At 39.8% G+C, this 19,674-nt stretch overlaps 1 protein-coding gene across 1 annotated transcript in view; it reads right to left on the bottom strand.

Moving 5' to 3' along the window:
• Nucleotides 1-2,304: 2,304 nt before the first annotated feature.
• The window catches only part of NFX1 (nuclear transcription factor, X-box binding 1), a gene marked incomplete at both ends in the record, with an annotated part of 70,753 nt that continues 53,383 nt past the window's right edge, over nucleotides 2,305-19,674 (bottom strand). Inside the window, 6 exons of the mRNA XM_079533922.1 lie at nucleotides 2,305-2,380; nucleotides 4,039-4,140; nucleotides 7,546-7,691; nucleotides 15,068-15,134; nucleotides 18,194-18,292; nucleotides 19,539-19,580. Of these exons, the coding sequence (XP_079390048.1) occupies nucleotides 2,305-2,380; nucleotides 4,039-4,140; nucleotides 7,546-7,691; nucleotides 15,068-15,134; nucleotides 18,194-18,292; nucleotides 19,539-19,580 (532 nt within the window). The remainder of the gene's footprint in view (nucleotides 2,381-4,038; nucleotides 4,141-7,545; nucleotides 7,692-15,067; nucleotides 15,135-18,193; nucleotides 18,293-19,538; nucleotides 19,581-19,674) is intronic.

Consider the following 19,674-nt stretch of genomic DNA (forward strand, 5'->3'; position numbering starts at 1 on the left):
TACAGATAAGCTCCAACAGCCATGATTTGAGATGCTTAATATACATATCTACATAAAATTTTTGATATTCATGCAGTTAGATGTATAGTGATGAGTATGACTTCTCAGTATGAACAGATTCAGTGTAGTTACTAGTTTCAACTTGAGAAGCTAAAGATACCTGGGCTTTAGTAAGAACAGTAGCAGAATACTTGACTGCTGAAGTGCATCTCACCAAGTTCATATTTTTATGCCAGATGTAATTTGATTTTTAAAAAAAGGAGTATAATGTTATGGAAGCCTTTTAAGTTTTGTATTTCAAATCAGAAGTACAGATGAGAAGCATCAGCTGCATTCACTTCAGTGTGGGTGAAAAGTTAACACGCTTCAGCCTTATGCTGTTTAATATCAACCAAATCAATTAGGTGTGGTTTTGTTTTTGATGATGCTTTCTTCATACCTACGGTATGCCAACTGCACTGGAGGGATGTGATACACCTTCAGCTTACCAGACATGTGACAGCTCCTGTCCAGAACAAACCTCTGCAGTGTAACTACGTACATTCCCCCTGCTGGCAGTTACTAGCTTGGAAATACTAACATAGCTCTGAATTTCTAGACCAAAGTTACCCTTTGTCTAGCCACAGTGAGCTGGCACTGCAAATACTGGGAACAGATACACTCCTCATAATGATGGGATTTGAAGAAATAAATTACTGAAAAGATGCCAAGCAACTTACTTCTTTCACTGAATATAGCAAAGTGCTACACTTTGTAGGATCAAACACTAATTTGCTTAAAAAAATAAGGGCACTATAGGCTTTGTCAATTTATCTTTCATTTCTGTTCACTAAATGTAATACAAAAAATGTGAAAATAGATTTAAACCACTACATGCAAATTAAAAGCTCAAGAACTGAGAATCCTTCTGGTAACTGTTCTTATAACAGAAGCATATGCATTTGAGGCATTTAGACACATTTAAGTCGTCTTATGCAAAATAATTAGCACAAAAATTTGCAGTAACATGCATTTTAATTCTGAAAAGGTTTTGGAGGCAGATGAGGTGAATTTGCCGCTGTTTCATATTTCACAATCTCATATCACTGAGAATGAAACGTAGTCACAGAATTCTTCACACTTAAGGTTAGCAGTTTCATGACTGACTCCATGAATCCAAGCACGGGTTGCTGCCTTGCATTGTCTTGGCAACAAAAGTTAGAGCTGTGCCACTTCTGATCAGACTTACAGTTTTCTCATCCACCCCACCTCATAACCTGGAACAAATCCACCCTCTGTGAAATTGCTTCTTACACCAGACACTCATGGCATTTTGTTCACGGCATTTCCATGCAAGAAATATCTCCCACTGGCAAAGAGCTAAGACAAATGTTCTTAGAAATTTTACAAATATTGCTCTGACTCTAAACACACTTAGCTCAAACTTCACATATTCCCTTGAGCTCTCACAGTACAGAAGAATATTACAAATAATGAACAAAACCATGCAAAAAAAAAAAACAACCCAAGTCCACCAAACTAACTTATCTAAATAAAACATGAACCAAATAGAACACTAAAATAATAATATTAAATATTATCTTGTTTGGTGTCTCAAATAACAGCATCAGTAATTTTCTTGTCTATTTTTTTAATGTCAAATTTGAGATACAACAGAATAAACCTTAATTTTCCACCTTCCTCAAATCTTTTTTCTTCAGATACCAAAAGAAGTCTGTGCTCTTGTGACGTCTAGAGTGTATATTCATAGTTAGTGACTAAGTTTCATATTTCCTTGCACACAGAAGAGTAACTCAAATCTCCAGATTCACCACAGTAACATGGAAGTGAATTAATAACATCAGAAAATGCTTTTAGAATATTCCCATTGAATTAATAATATCAGAAAATGCTTTTAGAATATTCCCATTAATGTTTTTATCAGATTATTCCTGGTTCATTTTAAACTGCATGAGATACATCAAAATAAATCTGTAAGAATTATTATTCCTATTACCCAAAATAATCTGTTTGATAATTTTCTTTCACTTTCAAGGCATTGATGAAAATTCACATCATTCTGAAAGCATATTAGATTAAAAAAAAGTGCAGACAACCCAGCTTTCAAAAAAAAAAATAATAAAAAAAAAATGGTACAACTGTTAGGTACAATGCACTTAGGTAAAGTATTGCAATCCAGCCTCTGATGTTAAACCATGGATATGTTGGACAAGCACTCATTTGACAAGTAACCAAAAGCACCTTCTGCAGTAATTTAGTATCTTCACCTGTGAGCTTCTGTGCCGTAATTCTACATCAATGACTTCAGTCCTGGACATCAAAGTAGTCAATTACTGGCTCTTCTTTTAATGGTTTGGACAAACCGCTGCTTCCACTATTCCTGAAGTTATAAGAATAGTAGATATTACTCACTGTGCACAAGAAACGAGACAGAAGTAAACTGAAATCACAAATTCTCATAATGTCTCAGGGTGCACTTGCACACTGCATTGGTAGATGGCAGTTCTAAATTATATTCTAATAATTCTGGCGGAAGGGCTGGAGCCTGCCTTCACCTCTCCTAGATCCCACTGAAGTGCTGACTACCAATGGGGAAGGATCTCTTCTGGAGATCGTTCCTCTTGGAGTCTTCTCAGCGAGCCCAGGACAAGGGTAAGCTTTCCATCCATTGTTCTTTGGTGTGATTACCTGTTCAGCCTAACTTTCTTGTACATTTCTAAATTATAACGTCCATATATTCATTGATTACACAACTGACCACAAGCCATTTCCTCATGCCAAGAGGGAGGAGGTAGAAGAAAGCGGATAGAAGGAAGAAGATGGTTTTAGTTTCCTTTAACTTCCACTGCTCCAGTCTGTTATCAACAGACAAGTTAATCTACCCTGACATATTTTGCATGCCATTGTAATCGGTGAGTGATCTCCATGTCCTTATCTCAGTCCACAAGCTTTTTTTCCCCATCATATTTTCTCCTCCCATCCTTCTGAGGAGGGGGAGTGAGAGAGCAGGATGATGATGCTTAGCTGCTGTCAGTGTTAAACCACAATATGGTAACACGAAATCTAAACACTGTGAAGACTTTTGCCCTAAGACAGTACAAAGTCCTACAGCAGATTTTGTTACATAATTCTAAAGTTCTTTCTATTTAAAATAAATGGTGAAAGTCCTTTGCAATTTTGTTACATAATCCACTTTGACTAAGGTCACTGAAGACAGAAATCCTGCAGAATTAAGTGGAAATAAAAGGTAACAAACTGTAGAAAATTCATAGTAGGTTACACAGTGAAACAGTTTTTTTCAGACATGTGGCTTGCTCTGATGCTGAATTCTAAAGCAATTTACATCTTTCTCAAAACAGTCTACTACGTATTTCAGCAGCATCTATTTAAGATGCTACTTAATACTCTCCTGCAATAGTTAGTGCAGAATTAACTTGTCCCTTTCTCCAAATAGTTTTTCAGAGGACAAGGATTCAAGTGCTATTGTGGAAATAACTTGGGGAAGAGCCCTTAAGAACAAATATGTACAAAGAATAAGCCACCTACTGAAAATTTTCCTAACTATGAGATGCCTACAGGTGCCCGAAGCTGGTAGGTCATACAAAGTAAAGACTGTTCTATTAGACTATTCACCAAGAAGCCCTACATACTCCATCTTAAGTAGTTTTCAGTATCTGAGAAAAACACAGTTCCCATTTAGCCAGCTGTGGGACTACTATATCCACTAGAGGAAAAATACACATACTCACTGTTCAAATACATAGCCTCTGAAACATCCATACCTTCTTAACTGCCTAGTATTTATATAAAGATTAGATCCACATTTGTTTTATTACTGCTTTTATGTCACATGGTCAACTCTACATTTCGTTAACACTTCATTTCATGTTCACTTCTTATAGAAAGAATATATTAGTGCAGGCTGAAAGCTCCAAAGTATCACATGGCTTGGGAAAAACGAAGACCTGGGGATTATAAAGTTGAAGTCAACACCCTTTCAAATAACTGAGCACAGAATTTTTGAAATAAATTTCTTACTTATCTGTTTGTTTGTAATGAGGAATAGGAGGTGGAGGCCTGCTCTTCATTTCTTTATCCAGCACAGAAGTTAAGGTATTGCTTGGACAAATGGATTTCCCTCTAGAGAAACAATAGAAAAGGTTATTTTGTTAAGCAGGAAGTTACATGCATTAAGAAATTAGGGCAAAAAAGTTACATTTTAAAGTAGTGGTTGTGATGTCAGTGTTTATATCTGCATTTAATCTATAAAAATATGTAATTTTCATAGAATCACAAAATATTCTCAGTTGGAAAGGACCCAGAAGGATCAGTGAGTCTAACTCCTGGCTCCACACAGTACCACCTAAAAATTAAACCATACACCCAAGAGCATTCTGCAATGCAAGGGCCACCCTTTTTGAACTGCAAGACTCACAAACCTTCTACTACTGGCATGTTTCCCATTCACAGACTCTTATTCATCATTTGGGGGGGGAAGTAAACTGAATAAACTAAAATTTTTAAACCTTGTCCAGGTCAGTTTTTTACCCTTTCTGCAGCTTCCTCCTAACCCACACTACTGGCATTTTAAGACTATTTAGCAGCCATGGTACACTAAACTACAATGCTTTCCTGTTTCTATATCAATGCCTCCTCCTCTAAGGAATGTTTGACTGCCTTCTGTGATGTAGAATCTCCTCTAAATACTATCTGCTAATTACCTTTTAGATGGAGAGTAAATTAGCTTGGCCTCTCCATTTCAGAATAGGTGAATAAATGCTACTTCTTGTCTATTTACATTACATTCTGTTCAAACTATTTACATTACATTCATAACTTAATCAAAATCATAGAATCACAGAATTGCTCAGGTTGGAAAAGACCTTCAAGATCATCAAGTCCAACCACAACCTGACCATACTACCCTCACTCTGACAACCCTCCACTAATTTATGCCCCTGAGCACCACATCCAAATGGTTTTTGAACACATCCAGGGATGGTGACTCAGCCACCCCCCTGGGGCGCCTATTCCAGTGCTTAACAACCCTTTCAGTACAGAAGTTTGTCCTGATATCCAACCTAAACCTCCCCCAGGGGCAACTTAAGGCCGTTTCCCCTCATCCTGTCAGCAGTGAGAAGAGACCAGCCTCACTCTTGTTGCAATCACCTTTCAGGAATCTGAAGAGAGCAATAAGGTTTCCCCTCAGCCTCCTCTTTCCCACTGGGAAGAAACATTTGTTTGAATGCCTACTTATGACTTTATCATTTAACGTAACGTTAGCCTTCCCCATACTTCCGTTCTCAAAAATACCATTGCATTTGAAAACACTAGCATGCACACAAATAAAATAGAGGATTAATAATGATATTTTCAATTAACATATATGCACTCTAAAGTTGTTTACTTTCATATATAGTAAGTCACTGACTTTCTGGGAAACCCAATCCACAGTTGTTATATATTGTACGAACCTTCTTCCTGGTAATTTTATTTGCACCTGTTATCTTTTCTGGCAAGAGAAGAAAGAGAGAGGATGCATTCTGTAGTTGGGCTAAGATTTCAGACACCTTAGTGATAACTCTCAAGTACTATTCCCAAAAAGTTATCTCTTACTATTCTTAACAGTCTTATATGAAGACTGCTCCAAAAGTAGTGTTTCCTATTTTATTATGCTGTCCCATGATATTAGAGGCAGATGTTGGTGGGATAGCAATAGAGGTTGAACCTTCCTGCCAATATTCCACGACATTTTGTTGTTGTGTGACAGATGGTAGGCAAAGGGGCAGTCTGACAAAATGGCATCTGACACGGATGTGCACATGAAGCAAAGGGGTGGAAATCAATTCCTCGGTGAGGATAAAATGCACCCACTGACATTCACTGATGCTAGCTGAACGTGTATGAAGATCAAATTGTGGATGTTAGCACAGTGAGGTGGTGGATGGTGTGTTTCAGCAGTGGTGACAGTGGGTTACTGCCACTGGTACAGTCTTTACGGTGCAAGCAAGCTCTTGTTCATTGCTGGCAAGAATGCATAGCTAATGGTGGTGACTATGCTGAAAAACAGTGTTTTCTAGCTGAGAATTTGCTCTATCAAGTAGCATTACTGTGCCCTTTGTATCTTTAGTAGTTTCCATGGAAATAAGTAAGGCAGAGAAGCCATGGATAATGGAAGAACACTAAGCACAACATGTAACAAATTGAATAAAACCAGTTAAGCTTTCTGTTAGCCCTGCAGAAGAAGCTGTTGTGAAATACTTAAATTTGAAACCTGAGCTATCGCTTATCTGAGGTGTCAATGACTTTTAATGTCTCGAAGAGAACAAAGGAAAAGACAGTGAAAATAACTTTTGGATGAATCCACTGAAGAAACATTGCTAGGCAGCTGAAAAATGTTCCCAGTAGAGCACTCACTGTCATTAAGAACATGAGAAGTAAAACTGTAGCATGTTCATTCTGCACTGCATGCTCTTCCCTAATAACACAAGGGAAGGACCAAGTGTGCAGCTTCTCCTAGCACCACAGAAGTCTTCCCATGCTAAATTTGCAGCACATGACACCTTTGCTTTTAAAGCATCGTCATCTATCCCATTCCTTTCTCAACACTTCATCCATTTCTGCATTAATTTCTCATCATCCCCCAGCCTCTTTCCTTCTTCTTAAGTAAGCTTTCAAAAGTGATTTATCTTATCAACCTCTGTTAGCAGAAACGTGGGTTCACGGAGGGAAATCTTACAGAAACGTCCCAACTCCAACAAAAGTACTCAAGATTCTAGCTACGCTACCAAACCAGCAACAGCCTCAGAAGCAAATAATGGCACTCTAATAGCAGGAAAGGTAAAAAAATATTATTTTTAACTATAGTCAATATCCATAGTTAGAAACTACTTAAACTGGTTGTTAAAGAACCACAGTTTGACAGTTCTAAACTAAAAACTGATATGTTAAACTAAATAAACCACTCAGTGATAAACAGAATCAAGAAAGTCATGCTTTCTCCAATACAATAATCTTGCTTCACTTCTACTACGAACTTTCTTTTACAGGCCCTCTCCAAGTATCTCCAGTTTTGCTTAGAAATCTCTTGCAGTAACTCCATCTCCCTTTTTGTCTTTTGTCTTGAGAGAGGATAGGAATTCCTGTGGCAGATTCAGGTGGAGCAAATAAGTTCCAATAGCAAGCTTCTGCAAAGAAGGTGCAAATTTGGAAGTGAATTCTCTATCCAGCTGTTAATCTCCATGACAATTTATCACATTTACTATCTTTGACACTTCTCTCAAATTTAGCTCATGACAAAAAGAAAGTTAGTGCTGAGACAAGCTTTCAAAAATGTTGTTTTCCTTGCTTTCTTATTTTTAAACTGGGTTTTCCAGAAGATGTACTCGATGATGAGAAATACAAGTCTATCAAACTATCAATTGAAAACTGCATTTAAAATTTTTAACAGAAACTACTGCGTGTTGCAAATTGCACTGCAAATAAAATCATCCAATTAAGTGATAAATCATACACAGTTTCTAGAAAACAGAATTAATTACATACTTGACTGCAGTGATAACAACATTACGCTTTGGCTCGTTGTCGTAGCTCACACTTTCAATGCCATAAACCTGAGCTAATTCGTGGATGATTCTGCGGTGATCTCTGTTCATTGGTGGGTAACAATGACTCTTCTTTGTGTACTTGCCCTGAAGTCAAAAAAAAAAATAAATATGATAAGGTTCCCCTTTAGCAAAGAAAGGCAGGGTGTGAGAAGAAAACAATAAAATGAGAAAGGCTGCTTCTACCTTGTAAATTTTGCCATTGTGACAAAAAGCACTACAACAAAATGCTAGTAAATCAGTATTGATAAAAACTCATCTAAAAATGACAATTTAGTTCTCACCTCAAAGCATTAACACATGTAAGTATGTACAAATTCTGAATACATTCTCTCTCCTTACACCCCAAAGAAGCAGGACACTTTTTTCTGAATTTTCCTATTTCAGACTGCTTTCTTACAATGCAGATACTGTAGACTGCTATAAAGGCATCAGATTTAGTTATCACTTCCCTGTATCAAAGCAGCTGTTCATCTGCAAAATCTGTCACATCATAAAGTCTATCATTATAGACTTGATCATTGCAGACTGTATCATTAAAGTAGTTTTAATTTCAGTTACCCGAGACTGATGCTTGATCTGACATTGGCTGCTACATAAAAAGAAAAAAGCAAAAAAAAATTGTGCCTCCCTCCTAATGGGTGGTGTGATTTAGTAACGTCATATAAGACACTCAATACTTCAGTTTGTCTCAATGACTCAAAACACCCTGTTTCAGCCTTTGCCTAATTTGTCACCTAATTTGTCACAGGATTTTAGGCCTACAGACAGGATTCAAGGGGAAGATAAACTACCAGTTTCAAACAAAGTTTGAGTCAGGGATTGCTAGAGAATTCTGAACATGTACAAGCTTACGGGACTGGATGCAGGGCATTTAATGGCACTAAGAGACCAGAATCATCTTCGAAAGGTTGTGGAGTTTGGGGTATGAACCTAACGACTGGAAAAAAAACGACTGTTATGCCTATGCTCAGGAAGAACAAGAATGACAACAAGAACTACAGACTGGTCATCTGCACAAAGCATTTTAGGCACATGAAGCAGAAGGTCCTTGGGAGCAGCCAATTTAAGAAAGCTTTTCACGATTTGAACAACCTGGTCTGACTTTATTGTTGGTTCCTGCTACAAGGAAGAGTTTGCACTAGATGACTTCTTTGTCCCTTCTGACCTAAATGATTCTAGGACGTCTTCTGACAACCTATACTAATGTTCAAATAGAAACATTTGATTAATATACATTACAGACTGCAGAATGAGAGTTACTCAGAGTTACATCAGTTTCAGATGACATGAGAAGACTTTTCTAAATCACCATGATGCAGAAAAGCTCGCTTCAGAATCTAATAAAAGGACAATTTTGATCAATCTTAAACCATACAGAAATGTTAGTTCAAGTCTGATTTGGTATTGCCAGAAGTAACTTTGATGCAGCACTGTGTACTCTTTATTTTCTGATAGTCCAGGAAACTATTATTTTAAACTTCAACTAGTTACATTAAGCAAAAGAATAAATGCTCCTCAAAATTATTTAAACTGCAGAAATCAACACACAGAAATATCTGCCTCCTCTCAAACTGTAAATTATGAATAGTAACCAGACCTGAGATTGTGGTCACTCTTTTCCACGTTTATTACTTTTAAGAGTAATTATATGCAATCAGGATAGAATCTTTACTTATCAATAAACAATATTAAACTACTAGCAACTACAACACTTACAGGTTCTAGACAAATGTTTACATGAAGTGAGCTTTACAATTCTGCACCTATTTATGACTTCCTTTAGAAAAGTCGTAATAATTCTGGACTCAAGAAAAATAACATCAGAATTTCTTCTTATATGCAGGCAGAGCTGGATGATATGAATATTTTCTGGCTTGTCTGCTTATATACATCAACAGTGACAACTCTGCTGTACTAGATTAGTGCATACAGGTGAATCTAAGGGAACAGATGTTCACGAGGCAAGCGAAGTCATAAAATGACAGATGAGTTTAACTGTATTAATGTGTAGAGTGACCATTCAGTAAATAAGAAAAAGAATGGAAATCCTTTTCATTGATCATTTATCCAGTTAAGCTGAAGTTGTATCCAAAGAACAATGCAAAAACATAAATAAATCAAAGTAGAAGTATGCAAATATATGTAACAGTAATGTGTACAGGACATAACACTGATATAGGCAGAGCTACCTGAACATTTGATAGGCTAACATGCAAAACACTTTTAATACAAGAGAGTAAGCTCTAGATCTAGAAATAAAGAATGTAAGTCACATCTTCAACCAGAAAGGATTTAGGACATGGGTGTCTAACCTTTTGGCTTGCCTGGAATGCATTGAGTGGACAGGAATTGTCTTGGCCACAGTCACTCCAAAAGTAATGCCTCCTATTTCCATGGAAACTACTAAAGATACAAAGGGCACAATAACACTATTTGATAGAGTAAATTCTTAGCTACAAAACACTACTCAACACAGTCATCACCATCAGCTATGCATTTTTGCCAGTGACAAACTAGAGCTTGCATGCTGCGCTCATAAAAATCTGTACCAGGGGAGATAACCCACTGTCGCTGTTACCACTGCTGAGACACACCACTACCAAGTCATGTGCTCACATGCACTGTTTGGTCTCCATAAATGTTCAGCAAGTGTTGATGACTGTCAGTGGGTGCAATTTTTTTTGCACAGACGAATTCAGTTTCATCCCCTTGCTCCATATACACTTCCATGTCAGTCAGACTGCCCCCTTGCCTTCATCTGATGCATGGCAATAAAACGTGAGGGAATATTGGCAGGAAGGTTCAACCTCTATTGCTGTTCCACCAACATCTGCCTCTGATGCCATGGGCCAACATAGTAAAATGGAAGGCATTACTTCTGGAGAAGCCTTCATAAAATGTATAATATGTTCAATGTACATAAGTAACAAAGCTTACTTTAACCTTCAATATTTTTTATGAAAACAAAAAAGCAACAAAAACACAAAACTAGTGGCATATCTGACCTTGTTTACCTAATACATCAATCACTGGTTTGATGGAAGTGGTTGCAATTTTAATGAGTTATCAAAGTGATTGCCAGAGATTTTTGATGAAATTTTACTCTTCCTGTAGTTCATTCTTGAAAATAGCTGTTCACAAACGTGTAGTACAAAAAAGTCAAAAAGTGATAATGCGAATAAGGTGTGACTGCAAAGCGAGGAACGTTTTCCTCTGTTAAGATAGATCTTATAAAAGTAAAGAGGTACGGCCAAAGTTTTAAGTTGAATATATGATTGTAACCATATAAACTCCATTTGAAAATATGCAGGTAGTGTATTATGTTGATCAAAAACGGAGCTGCAAATATAAAAAAAAAAAAAGCCATGGCAATCTTGAAACCTGTTCTCAAATTCCTTTATCAGAATAGAAAACACAGCTGCATATTTTTCTCTGTTCATACGACTGTATTTATCCAGTGTATCAAAGTGCATAAAATTATTTGCCATAACTTGAGCTGGAACTGCACTGCATCTTCCAACATAATAAAATAGGAGGCATTACTTTCGGAGCAGCCCTCATACAGCATTAAATATTCTGACGGAACTCCTCAGGTAACTCTTTGATTTGCCTTCTAAAGACTTCATGAAAGAAGAATACTTAGCCTGCATGTGTATGATATAGACTCCAAAGCTTAAGAATTCCGTCACTCATCTTTGTTCAGAAAAGAAACCTTTGAAACATAATTTGTCTCTTGGGGATTACTTTTACCTTGCAAAATAGCAACAGTGTGAAGTGCAGGGCTGTGCAGAACTCTGCCATGTGGCCCTAAGCTGTTCATCTTGATCACGACAGAAACTTAAACAGTGAGCAGTTCGCCTTTTATGTGTGGGAGCTGTCTTGGGCAGAGCAGTAAGAGTTCTCAATCCTTGGTGGAGTCAGAACAGGGCTCAGCAAAACTGCTATGCTGGACTTCAAGGGAGCAGACCTGAATCTGCTCAGGACATTGGCAAGGGAAGGTCCCTTGGACCTTGAAGGTACAGGAGCAGGCTGTCCCAGTGTGCTGTAAGATGAGCCTGAAAGACCAGTATGGCTGAACAGGGAACTTTTACTGAGACTCCAAGAAAAAAAAAGAAAAAAAGAGTTTACCTCCTGGGGAAGAAAGGACAGGCAACCTGGGGAGAGTACAAGGAAGTTCCCAGTATATGAAGGGAGAAAATCAGCAAGGCTAAAGCCTAATATGAGCTCAACCAGGCTACTGCAGTATCAGACAACAAAAAACGTCTTCACAAATAAGTATTAACAGTAAGAGGAGAATGAAGAATCATAGAATCATAGAATCACCAAGGTTGGAAAAGACCTAAGAGATCATCCAGTCCAACCGTTCACCTATTCCCAATAGCTCCCACTAAACCATGTCCCTCAACACAACATCCAGCCTTTCCTTGAACACCCCCAGGCTCGGTGACTCCACCACCTCCCTTGGCAGTCCATTCCAGTGCCTGACCACCCTTTCTGAAAAGTAATACTTCCTAATGTCCAGCCTGAATCTTCCCTGCCGTAGCTTGAAGCCATTCCCTCTGGTCCTATCACTAATGACACGAGAGGCCGACCCCCAGCTCACTACAGCCTCCCTTCAGGAAGTTATAGAGAGCCATGAGGTCTCCCCTGAGCCTCCTCTTCTCCAGGCTGAACATTCCCAGCTCCTTCAGCCTCTCCTCATATGGCCTGTGTTCCAGACCCCTCACCAGCTTTGTTGCCCTCCTTTGAACACGTTCCAGGGCCTCAATATCTTTCTTGCAGTGAGGGGCCCAAAACTGGACACAGTACTCGAGGTGCGGCCTCACTAGTGCTGAACATAGGGGAACAATCACCTCTCTGCTCCTGCTTGCAACACTGTTTTTGATGCAAGCACACTGTTTTTGAAGTACCGTTTACTGGACATGATGGGGAAAAGGACCACTGAGGATAAGGAAAAGGTTGAGGTTCTCAATGCCTTCCTTACATCTGCCCTTAAGAGTCAGATCAGTTATCCCTGGGGTACACAGCCTCCTGACCAGGAAGTCTGGGGTGGGGAGCAGAATAAACCCCTCCTGACTCGGGTGGAAACAGTCAGGAGACCTGCTGCTCCACCTGGACTGTCACAAGTCCATGAGGCCAGATGGGATCTACCCAGAGGTGCTGAGGCAGCTGGCAGAGGCGATGGTCAAGCAACTTTCCACCATCTCTCAGTGGTCCTGGACAACAGAAAAGTTCCAGATGACAGGAGACCTGCTAATGTGATCCCCATCTATAAGAAGGGTTGTAAGGAGAATCCAGAGAATTACAGGCCTTTCAGCCTGACCTCAGTGGCAGGGAAGGTTATAGAACAGGTCACCCTGTGATCACATGGCATCTGTAAGGCAATCAGGCCTAGCCAGCATGGGCTCATGCAAGGCAGGTCCTGCTTGACCAGCCAGATCTCCTTCTATGACCAGGTAACCCACCTGACAGAGGAGGGAAAGGCTGCTGTCATAGCATACCTTAAACAAAGCCTCTGATGCCGTCTCGTGCAGTATTCTCCTGGAGAAGCTGGCAGGCCACGGTTTGGACAGGTATACTCTTTGCTGGGTTAAGAACTGGCTGGCTGGGCCAGGAGAGCGGTGAAGTTGAATGGAGTTAAATCCGGCTGGCAACTGGTCATGAAAAGTGCACCCCAGGGAGTCATTACTGGGCCCATGTTGTTTGATATCTTCACTGATGACCTGGATGAGGGGACTGAGGGCACCCTCAGGTAATCTGCAGATGACACCAAGCTGGGGGGAAGCAGCTTGGAGCAGCAACTGAAAAGCTGCACAGAGGAAAAGGATTTTGGGGTGTTGGCTGACACTCAGCTAAACATGAGCCAGCAGTGTGCCCAGGCGGCCAAGGCAACTAATGACATCCTGGCTTGTATCAGAAACAGCATGGCTAGCAGGACCACGGAGGTGATTGTCCCCCCCATTCACATCTGGTGAGGCCACACCTTGAGCACTGAGTATTGTGCTCAGCTTTGGGCTCCTCACTGCAAGAAAGACACAGCAAAGCCCTGGAGCGTGTCCAGTGAAGGGCAATAAAACAGATGAGGGCTCTGGAGCACAAGGACCAGCTGAGGGAACTGTGATTGTTTAGTCTGGAAGAGGCTCAGCTGAAAACTTATGCTCCACAACTACCTGAAGGGAGGCTGTGGTGAGGTGGAGGTCAGCCTCTTCTCCCATGTATCGTGCAATAGGACTAGAGGGACCTCACGTTGCACCAGGGGAGGTTCAGGCTGGATATTAGGAAAAACGTCTTCTCTGAAAGAGTGATCAGGCACTGGAACAGGGTGCCCAGGGAGGTGGTTGAGCCACTGTCCCTGGAGGTGTTTAAGGAAAGGGCAGATGTAGTACTTAGGAACACTGTTCAATGCATGATGTTAGTGGTAGGTGGACAGTTGGACTAAATGGTCTTAGAGATCTTTCTGAACCTTAATGATTCTAGGATCCTTTAGGTCAGATAAGGAAAGTATTGTCATGACTGATTTGTTTCACGCTTTTCATTCTCTTCTGCATTAGACACTTTCATTAGACACTCAATCTGCTCTGTAGAATCTTAACAGTCGTTTATTGTCATGGTTTTTTGATTTTTGTTGTTGGTATTCCACATCATAACAGCACGTAAAGCAGTGGGAGTTAAAGAACTGATGTTCCAGTTCTGCAGACCACTGTTTCTGGCTGCTTTGTTCATGGAGGCCCGAAGGCAGAATTTTGCTTTTACTAAAAGCCTATGATTTTGCCTGTACCATAGACCTCTCTAGGTATGCTGGAGTCTGCCAGATAACTGCAGCTGAACCCAAGTTTCCTTCTAGAAAGAGGAGGACTACCACATACATCCAATGCTGGAAAGCATCCATAGATTTACAAGCAACTTCTGCAACAAGGATCAGAAGAACCTAGGGCTTTCATTCTCAAAATCTGAATCTCTGACCTCTGGAGATCATTGAGTCCAACCCCCCTGCTAAAGCCTAGAGCAGGCTACACAGAAAGGCAAGTTTTGAATACCCATCTACTAGACATCTGCCCTTTAGATATTTCTAAGTGTTGACTGGATCCTCCACCCTGTTTTCTCAAGGCTAAGACCTCCCAAGTCTCTCAGCCTTTCCTCCTAAGAGATGTTCCAGTCCCCTAGTAATCTTTACAAGACTCCACACTGGACTCTCTCCTTTAGGACTGATGCGCTGAAGTCTGGAACTATTTGAACTTTAATTTAAACAAAAAACAAAACAAAAAACAAACTACCACTTTGCTGTGACAGAAGTGATCCCAATACTGTGCATCCTAACTTTTTTCTGTTTATACTAAAAAATATGCATTCTAATAGAGTCAAAAAATAGTGTTAATTCTTACTACTAACATTATCCAGATTCCTCCCAAACTGGACAAAACTGCTCCTTTTAATAACTCAACGAACACCCAAATACTGACCTTATTCACAGCTTCCACGAGCATTCTCATCTCCTTCTCAACGTCGCTGACAAATTTTAAATCTTTCCTGCAAGGACAACATACTAGGTAAATGAGGCAACTGAATGTACAAAGACTTTATTTTTTTAACATTATTTTTACTAACAACAAAGTTAAAGATCTCAATTAACTGAGGCAAATACAAGAGTTTAGACTGCATTTCAGTTTATACACAACTCAACTGGCATTTTAAAATATTCATTTACGTCAGCACTATTATGAAAATCTTGAATTACTTTCCCTCCAAGCCTAGGAAGACAGCATAAAATTCTACAATACAGCACAAGTGTCTGACAATACAACTCTAAATTTTCAGATCAGTAAAATGAAGGTTTTAAATCTGCCATTTCAGTGGTTTTTCAACCACTTGTCATTAATGCAATCCACAGGTTAGATTAGACATAAAAACAAGTATTAGTTTTGAAAAGTAAAATTCTTTTCCAAGACAGAAAAAAAGCGCACTGGCTGGTGAATTAACGAAAACAATAGAAGAATAAGACTAACTGCAAGGAAACAAAACATTCTTGATATGTCATCTTAAGGATTTTTGTAATTAGTTTGCCCTAATTTATCACAGTAGATTGAATCTGTCAGAGTGAGCTTTACACTCTCTTTTTAAATGAGCAGGTAAACTAACTTCAAAAGTAAGGTTAACATTTGTTAGCACATTATCTTCATACAGAAAAAGGGTACATGAAGATTTCCAACTCAAAGTTAGCAGTAGATAAAGTTACTTCTTCAAAGGCACCACTTCAGAGCAAAACAACATTATTTCATGAATTACGTCTGAATTTCAACAGACAAGACATGGATGCCCTACAAAGCTAGATGCTGAAATGAAGGCATGATCCACTTCATATGATCAAGCAAATATGCAAAATGACAACATTGAGTTGCTTGTCTATCAAAATCACTAAATCAATGGACTCAGATGCTAAAATGGACTCAGCCTATCATTGGAAAACTTTCCAAGTTTTATAACAGGTCCCCATTCATCAAATGAGTACCACATTGAATGGAGTTATCAGAAATCCTGAATCTTCAGTTGAGAGAAGTATTATACGACTCAGAGAATTCCAAAAAACAGACTGTCGGATTTAACCCTCAGAGTTAGAAATAAAGGTCACTCCAGACACCTATCTATGAAACAAACTCAGCAGATGCAGCACGAGATGCAGCATTGGAAGAAATGTTAACACAAAAATCAGTAGCTAAAAAAAGATCTATTCAGAACATACTTAAATCCAGAGTCAGAAAGTAAATGAATTAAATGACAGCCATGAACATTCAAACTTTAAGATGAAATGTCCACAGAAAAAAAGAAAATGGAAACAGCAGTCCAATGAGATGGTCTACAAGCACCCAAAATGTCTTTAAAAAGAAAAAAAAAAAAGAAAAAAGAAAAAAAAATGCCTGTGAAAGAGTTATTAACTGAAAGTGACCAGCAATATTAAACCAAGTGAGCACTCTTTCAAAAAGAGATTCCAAGACAGTCAAGACTGAAGTAGTCAGGGGAAAAAAGCAGATTTTACCAGCTGACTGAGAATGTTAATTCCCTGCAGTTTAAATGAGATGGTGAGATGAGCTGTACAGAAACTAATTTAATGGGCATCATCTAAAACCCATAGTTTTACTATTTCCCTAAAAAGCAGAAGCTGGACCTCACTACCTTTTTGGCTTGTTACTTACTGTCATTTGCTGATGACACAAAACCAGGAAAAATGACATGCCAGAAGGCTGTGCTGCCATCCAGCAAGACCTAGACAGGCTGGTGAGCTGGGCAGGGAGAAACGTTATGTTTCATTACAAGGGCAAGTGTAGAGTTTTGCATCTGGGCAAGAACAAGCCCAGGTACCAGTACAGGTTGGGGACTGACCTGCTGGATGCAGCAAAGGGGAAAGGGACCTGGGGGTCCTGTGGACAGCAGGATGACCACGAGCCAGCACTGTGCCCTTGTGGCCAAGAAGGCCAATGGCACCGGGGTGTATTAGAAGGGGTGTGGTTAGTAGGTCCAGAGAGGTCCTCCTCCCCTCTACTGTGCCCTGGTGAGAACGCATCTGGAGTACTGTGTCAGTTCAAGGACAGGGAACTGCTGGAGAGAGCCCAGCACAGAGCCACAAAGACGATTAAGGGCGTGGAGCAGCTCCCTTACGAGAGGCTGAGGGAGCTGGGTCTCTTTAGTTTGGAGGAGAATGAGGGGTGTCCTCGTTAATGTTTATAAGCATGTAAAGGTGAGTGTCAGGAGGATGGAGCCAGGCTCTTTTCAGTGACATTCAGTGATGGGACAAGGGGCAGTGAGTGCAAGCTGGGACACAGCAGGTTCCACAAAAATATGAGAAAACCTTCATGGTGAGGATAACAAAAGACTGGACCAGGCTGCCCAGAGAGCTTGTGGGGTCTCCTTCTCTGGAAACATTCAAAACCCACCTGGACATGTTCCTGTGTGAACCTAACCTAGGTGTTCCTGCTCTGGCAGGGGGATTGTAATCAATTTCAGACTAATCTAATTTCAGACTGTTCACACCTCTGCCACTAAGGCTGACAAAGCAAGATTTCCTTTAAAGTTTCAAGTTTTCCTTTTATGTCATGAGATGAAGCTGTGATGAAAAAATAAAAAGTCTCTTCTCAATTCTGCATAGTTTTGTCTATGCAAATTTGGCAGCAAGCATCATAAAACTGTTTTAACTTAATAAGTAAAGGGGAGTGCCAGGTCAATATGCAAGGAAGTACATTCTGTACTGCAAGCTACAGAAAAACATGAACTCACACTGAAGGGTGGGAAGAAGCATGGAGTTAACAAGCAACACTGGCAGGCTCTGATGCTAGCAAAGATTCTGAAATGCCAAGAATAACGAATCCATTAGGAGATGTTAGTTTAACGCAGCAAGATGAAGGCTAGGTGAGATTCGATTGTACTCAAAAGAAAAAGAAAGAGCATACCTGTGGGAAATATGTGCAAGATATTTAATGTAGTAAAAAAGTGAAAATCTATATCTCGGTTTCTGACAGTGAATAGAATCATGATCAATTTTCCATCTTGCTCTCTAAACTGTTTATTTACAAACCCATCATCATTAAAATACACACCTGGCATCTTCTTTTAAAAGATCACTGTACTTTGGTCCAGAAGAACGAGTGTTAAAAGGGTCAGAATTATCATCTATTTCAAGAGCATCGGCAAGGCGCCTAAATTCAACGGTAGGAGAGAAAAAAAGCAAAAACACCACACATAAACAACAAAAAAAATCAACCTGGAACATTTTTTCACTGAAGAGATGAGTTACCAATACGAATAAACAACATGTAAAAGATCAGATTTTATACATTTGATACTAATATTTAGGACTCTTCAATATACCGTACTACTAAATCTCAGATAGCTCAATACAGATCCCTATTGGTGGTGAGTGTCATAAAATCCAACTGGCAACTGATCACACGTGGTGCTCCCCAGTGTCAGTGGTAAGACCTGTCTTGTTTAGTATCTTCACTGATGACCTGGATGAGGGCATTGAGTGCACCCTCAGTTAGTTTGCAGATGACACCAAGTTGGAAGGAAGTGTTGATCTGCCTGTGGGTAGTAGGTAGGCACTGGATGGACATTATTGAATGGCCAATGGGATGAAGTCCTGTACTTTGGCCACAATAACCCCACACAACATTACATGCTTAAAGCAGAGTGGCTGGAAGTCTGTGTGAAAGAAACAGACCTGGGGGTGTTGGTTGACATGAGCCAGCAGTGTGCTCAGGTGGCCAAGATGAATAATGATGTCCTGGCCTGTATCAGAAACAGCATAGCCAGCAGGAGCATGGAGGTGATTGTCCCCTCCAATTCACATCTGGTGAAGCCACACCTTGAGCACTAAATACTGTATTCAGTTTTGGGCCCCTCGCTAAAAGAAAAACATCAACGCCCTGGAATGAATCCAGAGGAGGGCAGGTGAAGCTGGTGAGGGGTCTGGAGCACAGGCCTTATGAGGAACAGCTGAGGGAACTGGGATTGTTTAGTCTGGAAAAGAGGAGGCTCAGGGAAGACCTTATTCCTCTCTACAACTTTACCTGAAGGGAAGAACCTCCAGGGGAGGTTCAGGTTGGACATTAGGAAAAATGTCTTCTCTAAAAGAATGGCCAGGCATTGGAACAGGTTTCCCAGGGAGGTGGTTGAGTAACTGTCCCTGGAGATGTTTAAGGAAAGGGTAGATGTAGTACTTAGGAACACTGTTTAGTGCACCATATTAGTGACAGGCGGACAGTTGGACTAGATGATCTTGGAGGTGTTTTTCAACCTTGATGATTCCATGATTCTGTAACACAAGAATCACCCCACATTTATCAGTTCTGTAGGTCATACAGAAAATAATGTTTTTCCACATTGCATTGACTTATGAGATCTGGAGTTTTTTGGAAAAAGGCAAGTGAAGTTGTTGCCCACCTGTTCCTCTGAAGAGCTAAACATTCTTCATCGCATTGCAACCTGAATTAAGAAAACAACAATTAGATTCACTAAAAATAAGTCCTTTTAGTCATCCAGAAAGGAATGCTAACAGCAATCTGAGGAAATTCAGATG

The sequence above is a fragment of the Tetrao urogallus genome (genome assembly GCF_951394365.1).
Source record: "Tetrao urogallus genome assembly, chromosome: 3".
In the NCBI taxonomy this organism is placed as follows: Eukaryota; Metazoa; Chordata; class Aves; order Galliformes; family Phasianidae; genus Tetrao; species Tetrao urogallus.